We start from the raw sequence: 8,804 nt of genomic DNA on the forward strand, positions 1-8,804 counted from the left end.
TGAAACTAGACTACCTTCTTACACCATATACAAGAATGAGCTCAAAATGGATTAAAGTCTTAAATGTAAGACTCAAAACTATAAAACTCCTAGAAGAAAACATAGGTAATAAACTCTATGACACTGCTTTTAGTAGTATTTTTTTCCTGATTTATCTTTTTAGGCAAGGTGAACAAAAGAAAAGATAAACAACGGGGACTATAACAAACTAAAACATTTTTCATAGTAAAGGACACTATCAACAAAATGAAAAGACAACCTCATGAATGAGAGAAGATATTTACCAGTAATACATCTGATAAGGGGTTAGTATCCAAAATTTATTAAGAACTCATACAACTCAACAGCAAAAAAAACAAGCAATCCAACTAAAAAATGGGCAGAAGACCTGAATAGACATTTCTTCAAAGAAGACATACAGATGGCCAATATATACATGAAAAGATGCTCAACGTCACTAATCATCAGAGAAATACAAATTAAAACCACCATGAAATACCACCTCACATCTATCAGAATGGTTATAATCAATAAATCAACAAACAACAAGTGTTGGCAAGGATGTGGAGAAAAGGGAACCTTCTTGCACTGTTGGTGGGACTGTAAATTGGTGCAGCCACTCTGTAAAAAGAGTATGGAGGGTACTCGAAAAATTAAAAATAGAACTACATTATGACCCAGCAATTCCACTTCTGGGTATTTATCTAAAGAAGTCCAAAACACTAATTCAAAAAGATATATGCACCCATATGCTCACTGCAGTGTTGTTTACAATAGCCAAGATGTGGACTTAAGTGACCATCAATAGATGACTGTCTAAAGATGTGGTACATATACACAATGAAATCTGACTCCACTATAAAAAAAGAACAAAATCTTACCATTTGCGACAACGTGGATGGACCTGGAGGGTATTATGCTAAGTGAAATAAGTCAGAGAAAAACAAATACCATATGATTTCACTTACATGTGGAAATCTCAAGAACAAAATAAATGAACAAACAAAACAGAAATAGACTCGTAGATACAGAGAACAAACTGATTGTTGCCAGATGGGAGGGGGCTGGGGCTGAGTGAAAAAGGTAAAGGGATTAAGAAGTACAAATTGGTAACTACAAAATAGTCCTGGGATGTAAAGTACAAATTAGAGAATATAGTCACTAATGCAGTAATAACTATGCATAGCATCAGGTGGGTACTAGACTAATCGGAGGGACCACTTCATAAATTACACAAATGTGTAACCACTATGTTATACACTTGAAACTAATATAAAATAATATTGAATGTCAACTGTAATTAAAAAAAGTCTGTGATTCAGATGGTAAGCAAAACATGGTTCCAACAGGAGAAAAAAACCACCACCAACATCTCTATGGTCTCTCAGGAAATTGAATGAATAGTATTAGAAAGAAGAGACCTGCAGGAAATTGAATGAATAGTATTAGAAAGAAGAGACCTAGCTGCCTGTCTCCTAGACCAATCCAGAGACTTGGGTTTGGGTTCAGGTTCTACCAGTGACAAGCTGTGTAATCTTCAGATGACTTTGGGCCCTCAACTTCCTAACTTATAAATGAGGGTTAGACTAGTCAGAATCTATGGCTTCTCCCAGCTCTAAATCTTTTAACTCTAAAGGCAGAGTCACTTTATAAGTTTTTGGACAATTGACAAATGGTATACAATGCTTTTGCGCTCATTAGTAAAATACAAGAAATTAATTCAAACCACTCAACTATTACTAAAATGATTACATTCAAGCTACTGCATAATGGAATGGCAAAGCTACAAAATAACAAAGGGAGAAAAAAAGATGTCGCATTTAGCATGTGCTAAGCTAAAACAACACAAGTCATAACCCAAACTGACTATTATTATGAAATAGTACCTAAGTAATTCAAACAAACCAACTAATGAACAATCGATTGTATTTAATGTACAAAAAACAGGGTTGTTTGAAAATTTCACTGGTTTTGGTATTATATAAACATATTCTGGTTTTGGATATAGTAAAAGCAGAGTTACTATTAAATGACTGATCATAAGATTTTATTTGCTAAGAATGTAGTATATTAATTACCTACCTCTTGAAATAACAAATAACATTCCTATTTTATACAGAGTGCTTTGTATTTTTATTTCTGTATAAAAATATAAGTATGTTATGAAATAATATAGCTTTCTGAAGCAGTTTAAGAGGAAGCAAATAAACATTTAAATATTTAAGAGTAATTTCAACTCAGCTGAAATGATCTAGCATTAACCCAGAAGAGAAGCAGATACATTCCCCAGAATTATTTACTACTTACTTACTCTACTGTGTAACAAAATTACTTGGTAAGGGCATCAGCGCCGTCACCACCACCACCATCATCATCTTTAATAAATATTTACTAAGCTTTTATACAATGTGCAAAAGATTAAGGTTATATGAAATATAAGATACAGTCTTTACAACTGAAGACCTTACAGTCAAATCAGAGAAACAAGGTAAATTTATAAACACAATAAACAGTATTTTGCAAATTTGTATTAGTAGGTATGAAAGAAGTAGTACAGAAAATAAATATTACAATAATTTAGAGTAGGGCAAACACAAAAAGGCCTAGGTTGGTCATGGCAGTTTTCAGGAGGAGGGACATAAGCTGAGTATTAAAAGAAGATCTGACACTAAGCACAGAGAACACAAAGAAACTGCTTCCTACTCTTTAAAACCTTATAATCTGCCTTATATTAATTACGTCTATAAATGACAACCAGACTGAACTATACTTAAAGTGCATTCAAATAAAGAGGCATTAGATGAGCAGTGAACAGAGCAGGATATTAAAAGGGAAGTTTCTATTGAGAACTCAAAACAATCACTGTTCCAAAGCAGGTGCCAGAACATTCTCAAAGTCTCCAAAGGAGAGACTATTTAGTTAGACTACTAAGAAAGTAGTCTAACACCAAAGAGAGAAGCTTCAAGATTACAGAGGCGGGCTTTAGAGAAGGGTTCCTTGGGGAGAACTCTGGGAACAAGCGCCCTTGCCTTCAAGGGGGAAGTCTGAGGTGGATGACTGCCCCTCATCTAAAGGCCAGGTTGGAAAAGGCTCTGATGGAGACTACTTGAAGAGCTTGATATGTGTCTCAGGCTTAGTGAAGAACATAGCTGAACTGGCACCCAATCTGACCCTGGAAAATCTAAAGGAGGAGGAGCTGGATGAAGAGGCATTTGAAAGCAAAAGAGAGATGGCTGAATTGGAACCATTTCGAGTTTGCCTGAAAAAGAATGAGTGCTGCCTGTGGACCAATGTAGGCAACTGGGTGGGGTCACCTGGGTCCATCCAGGAGGGTTACCTGGTGCTTGAACAGATCTTAGCAAAACGAACATGAAGGTCCTGCCAGATTGAAGAGGCTTAGGAATGAGTAAGCAACCAGCCAGAGAATGGAAGAATTCTCATTATCAAGCAACTTGAGGTGAGGAATCTCAAGCCACTGATGTGGGTGGTAGAGGAGCCACATTTGCTGCTCCTCTTTTCTCGTCCCTTTTTCCTTGACCAACTTGGGGAAAGGGGTCAGAAACCAGGACTGGTGAAACAAAGCAGGAGTTGGAAAGTCGGTCAGGAGAAAAAAGTCATTGATGCCTCATTTTCCCAGATTACTGGCTTCCCTCCTGCAGTAGAAAGAGTGAGGGAGTAGGCACGGGGGAGAAGCTTCATCCTTAATTTGATTTGCTTTAGGATTTGTATTTGTTGGTACTGGACATTTTAATAATCAAATTGAGACCTTTGCAACTTAGTTACTAAAAGACAATATGCATCATCTAAAAGTAACCAGAAAAGTCAAGTTGATCCACGGGCAGGGGATGAGCCAACCTCACAGAGTATATTGAAAGGGACAGTGAGTGACAAAAACAAAGCTGTTTTATAATGACATTCCACAAGTTCTGCTTTTCAACCTAATACATTCTAAAAGAGTCAACACAGAGAGAACAAAAAAGCGGTCTTATAAAACAGAACTCAATCCACCAGCTTCTCTGCCTATCCCCACTGAGATGGTTCAGCTATTAACAATTCCCAAAATTTGTCACGATGTGATCCAAGAATCTAATAGTATTTCTTAAAATTTGACCTGAGCAACCTAAATATAATTGGCTCACTTTAAAAGGCAGAAACTGTCTTGCTCCCTGGTGTATCTCAAGACTTAGCAAAGTGCTTCTTATATAAAAGGTGCTTTAACAACTGCTGCTCTCCATTCCAGAGATGGCTGCTATGTTAGGTTCTTAGGAAACAGAATCAGAACAAATATATCTGCAGCTGAGACTGCTTTTTAGTTAGTTAAAAATATATTGAGTCCTACTATGTGCAAAATTATACTATAGATTACCTTCATCCTTATCCTTTATAGCCAGCCCAAAACTCTGAAGAATGCATGTTGTATTTTTCAGTACTGTACTATAACGATGCAGAATAAATGTGAAACATTTATACTTTCAAATAGAAGGGAAATTATATATATTTTTAAAGTTTAGTAGGAAACTCTCAAAAGAAAAACAATATCACATAATGCTATTAAATGTAGAATGGTTTAAAATGAACAGTGCATTTTTAAAATATATTATCCAGTATTTTACTAATACTTTTTTGCTAGCATATATTATCTCTGTGACAGCCTGAATTAAGAGCCTGCTATCTTAAAGAGTTACTAGTATTATGATCTCTCATTTCAAGACTAGGAAACAGGTTCAGAGTTTAGTGGCCTGCCCAAGGTCATACTACTACTAAGTGGTAGAGCAGGAGTTTTAAGTCAAGATAATGTGTCAGATTCCCAAGCTATGCTGACTATAATGCTGAAGAGCTGAGTTCTACTGACTCATTCCAAAAGAAATAAAACTGTATTTAATAGTAACCTTTACACTAACCTTGAAATATAAGCTATTATCAAGTTCCAACCATAGTTCTGTTAACATACCTATGCTGATGTGAATTTATAAATAAACTCTTCATGAGTGAAAATTCTACAGAGCAACACCAGTAAAGTCTAATAGTTCCATACATTACTCATGACATCATTCTCATAATATAATATTTACAATGTGTACATGACTATAAAATTTGACGGTTTCTAAAATGATACATAAGGGAAGCAGGTCTTACTGTACATTTTAGAAACTGAAGGGTGTTGGCTGCAACACAGTCCTTTCACTGTTTCTTCTTCATAGCTTATCTTAGCAATAAGTAAGAAAGAGGGGTGGGAGAAACCGTAGGTATTTCAGTATAAGTCAGTGTTTCTCAACCTGGGATCATCCCCCCATCCTCACCCTAAGAACACCTGGCAATGTCTGGACAATGTTTATTGTCACAATTGTGGGGGCAGGAGGTGGGATGCTGTTGGAACCTACTGGGTAGCACCAAAGATGCTGCTAAACATCTTATAATGCACAGGACAGCCCTTCTCCTTCCCAGTAGGGAATTATCCAGTCCAAAATGTCAACAGTGCCAAAGTTGAGAAACTCTAGCATATGGGATTAAATGTCTGAGGCACTCAACAGAGCGGCTGGTGTGAGTGTTAAGAAACTGTAACTATAAACACTAAATCAGGAGTCCACATAATGCTCAGTAAAGGTTAGGTGCAGCACTCAAGCCATGATGACAGCACTGGCATGGGGGCAGCCTCCTGCCTCATTAGATTTAAAGTAGGTAGTGGAGAGAAAGTGACAGCAACTTCTAGCAATATTTCCACCTTAAACAGTTGTACTACATTATTTTTTCCAATATAAGAACAGGAAATTGAAAAAGTATAAAAAGAAAAAAGTAGTTTACTGAAGAGATGAGAAACTTCTTTTATAGAACTGTACACAGTTTCACTACCAATTTACAGAGGTTTTCTATTACTTAGAGCAAGACTCTGGAGGATGATCTAAAATAAAGAACAATGGATGTTGCGGACACACCATAAGAGACGATCATAATAAATATCCCTATGTTTCATTTTGGACATCAGTATTCTGAAGATCAAATACGATTTCAAGAAGCCTGGCTTTTCGCTACAAAATGTATAAATGTTCTGATGGTAGAGTATTGTTCCTTCTTTTGAGCATTCCTTTCTCTATAACAGCATAATAATCTACAGTATAATTTTGCATATAGTAGAACTAGATTTATTTTCTCTGAATTTGGAGAACCTCTGTCACAAGAGAGAAAAGTAAAAACTGGACACATAGCAACCTCCTAGACAGTGCTAACATAAAACAAAAAACAAAAAGCAAAACTTCACAAAACACTGCCTTGCTTAGTATGGTTGAGTACATACACCCTTTTCTTTGCTCTTCCATTTGATTCCTCATTTTTTAGTCCTTTCATGTTCTTTTTCTTTCTACCCTCAATCACATTTCTTCACCAAAACCTTTTTAACCTCTTTTCATTCTTTTCACTCTCACTTCCTTCCTTCCTCTCTTCCAACTCTTTTACATTTACTCTCTCAAAAGTGTCAGCCAGTAATGGAATTATATAATGAGAATTTTGGAGTTGAAAGAGTCAGACTTTAGAGGTTATCTAGTAATAGCCTCCCTAATGCCCACCTCTCTTCAGTATACCACCACTCCTAACAAGTGGTTAGCACACTCAGCTTAACACACATTAGGGTCCGTTGCCCCTAACTTTTAGAAACCACAAATCACTTCTTTTCATTTAATGAATTGCTCCCGAGATCTAAGCAGGGCACTATAATCAATCTAAATTGCTCTTACTTCAGATACCAACTCTTTCCCATTATCAGCGTCTACTAAATCTGTAAACGCTTGCCATTCAAGTATCATGCTAAACTACAGCTGGCCATATTTGCAGGCTATTTGCTTTTTGAAAATTATCTTCTGATAGAATGAAACATTTAAATGCAGATACATGATTTATCTAATACACCTTGACACTCTGTCAGGATAGGAATGACTCATTAAGTCCCCCAAACTGGCACTCAACATTTTCACCCTCCCACATTGCTCGGAAGGTTTATTCTCTCCTTAACTGCGTAACCAATAAGATACTGATTAATTCCAAAGATTCTAGGTCATGTTGGGTAAATACGGTACTGTACTTCATACAGTACTGTAGTGTAATGCCTCGTAGAGCCTTGGCACATGCACGAGAGCAAAACTAATGGGAACGATTATCGTGTTATAAAGGAAGTAGATCCTATGATGTTCTATGCAGGCTTACCCCTAAAGGGCAGCAGGATGCAAGTCCCATAAACCCGGCCGTGCCGTTGAGCGCCCTCGTTTAAATTAACGTCGCCAGATTCCACCAAAGTTTGAACGGTTCTTGGAGATAAGTCCCCAGTTGTTGCTTCCCCATTAAGTGACCCTATCAACTCGCCCCAGGCTCCGGGCGCGCAGGTTCGCAGCCAGGCAGGTGAGCCCCCCGCGGCCCGCACGGGGTCGCCACCGTGCCGACCCCAGGCCCGCCCTTACCTTGGTGAGCTGGGCGATCTTCTTGCTCATTTTCAGGTGCAGGTCCTGGCTGTAGTCCATGCCATGCCCCGCCTGATGCGCGGCGGCCGGCGAGGGCATGAACTTGGCAGCCCCGGCGGCCGAGCCGCCGTAACAGTGCTGCTGCCAGCTCATGCCCGGGGTCGCCATCTTCCCGCCAGACCCCGGCCGGGGCACCTGTCCCCGCGCTCGCGGGGCGGCGCGCGGAGCAACGGCGCCTGGAAGGCAGGAGCCGGGGCGGCCGCCCGCGGACCCGGCAGCCGGTGCCCGCCCGCCGCAGCGTCAGCCGCAGGCGCCCTCCGGCCCGCGATCTCCGGGTCGGCCCGGCGCAGAGACGGGGCGGCCCCGCCGGCCCGAGGCCGCGGCGACACCGGCGCGGGGCGGACGCCCGCGGTCCGGCGGCAGCAGCCCGGGGCCTGGCCCGCCCTCGCCCGCGCCTCAGTCCGCACCTGGCGCGGGAGGCGTGGGCGGCGTGGCCCCGCAGGTCCCACTCCCACCTAGCACCAGGGACCCAGCGAGACGGCGGCCGCCGGAGCTGCGGAGGGAGGTGGAGACGGGGCGGGCGGCGGCAGGGGGAGGCGGGGACATGGAGGAGGACGCGGGAGCCGCGGGGCCGCGGTTACCAGGGCGCGCGGCTCGCGGCCCGAGCCGCGCGCGGGGACGGCGACGTCATTTCCCCGCAGCCAAACCCCGCCCCGCGCCGCCGCCGCCGCGGGCCCCGCAGACCCGCGGTCCCAGCCGGCACCTAGCGAAGGGCGCGCTGGCACCCCGCAACCTGGCGCTTACTCCTAAGGCGGGACTCCGAGCCCCCGCCGGGCAGTAAGTCCCGCGTGCGGCGCGTGCTGCTCTAGGTAAAAAATTCAGCCAGAGGAGATGGGGTCGTAGTCACCTTCGGTTTGCAGAAGACGTGCCAATTTACTGAGCCTTTCCACGTGCATCATCGCGTGCGATGCTCCCAAGTGGCTCTTCCCCAAATGGCTCTTCTCCGAGTGGCAAGCTCACGTCCATCCCCCTCCTGGCAGTGGCCTCAGCACTGGTGACTTGGGCGCTCCAGTCTCGTGTATCGGATAATCCCTGCCTTGACCCTTCTTTCCAAACACACAAATGTGATTGTTACAATGTCTTAGTCCGACCTTCTACGTGCCATGCACTGACCCTCATTCAACGCCAAGTGTCTGTGTGGAGAGAGTACACCGCACCGGTCAATTGATATAGCATCGCACTGAGACAATTATATACGTAGTTGGCTGGAAGTAAAGGGAAAAACAAGATGGAAGAAGATGTTAACTTCTTAAGGATTTGGGGCATGGCCAAAATGTGCCATTGCTTGTGTATTTTCAC

At 42.1% G+C, this 8,804-nt stretch overlaps 1 protein-coding gene across 7 annotated transcripts in view; it reads right to left on the minus strand.

The window, feature by feature from the left end:
• FAM184A (family with sequence similarity 184 member A) overlaps nucleotides 1-8,453 on the minus strand; it is a 103,037-nt gene extending 94,584 nt beyond the window's left edge. For 3 of the 7 annotated variants that reach the window (XR_005654686.1, XM_039871346.1, XM_039871358.1), the window contains exon 1: nucleotides 7,446-8,087. Coding sequence is in view for 5 of the 7 variants with exons in the window: in XM_039871346.1 (XP_039727280.1) it covers nucleotides 7,446-7,613 (168 nt within the window). In the remaining 2 variants the exon portion in view is untranslated. Of the gene's footprint in view, nucleotides 1-7,445; nucleotides 8,088-8,352 lie in introns of those variants that run through there. The other 4 variants (XM_039871389.1, XM_039871336.1, XM_039871369.1 and 1 more) reach the window with 4 other exon arrangements.
• Nucleotides 8,454-8,804: the final 351 nt, after the last annotated feature.

The sequence above is a fragment of the Pteropus medius genome, unplaced genomic scaffold (assembly GCF_902729225.1).
Source record: "Pteropus medius unplaced genomic scaffold, Ma_sr-lr_union100, whole genome shotgun sequence".
Lineage (NCBI taxonomy): Eukaryota > Metazoa > Chordata > Mammalia > Chiroptera > Pteropodidae > Pteropus > Pteropus medius.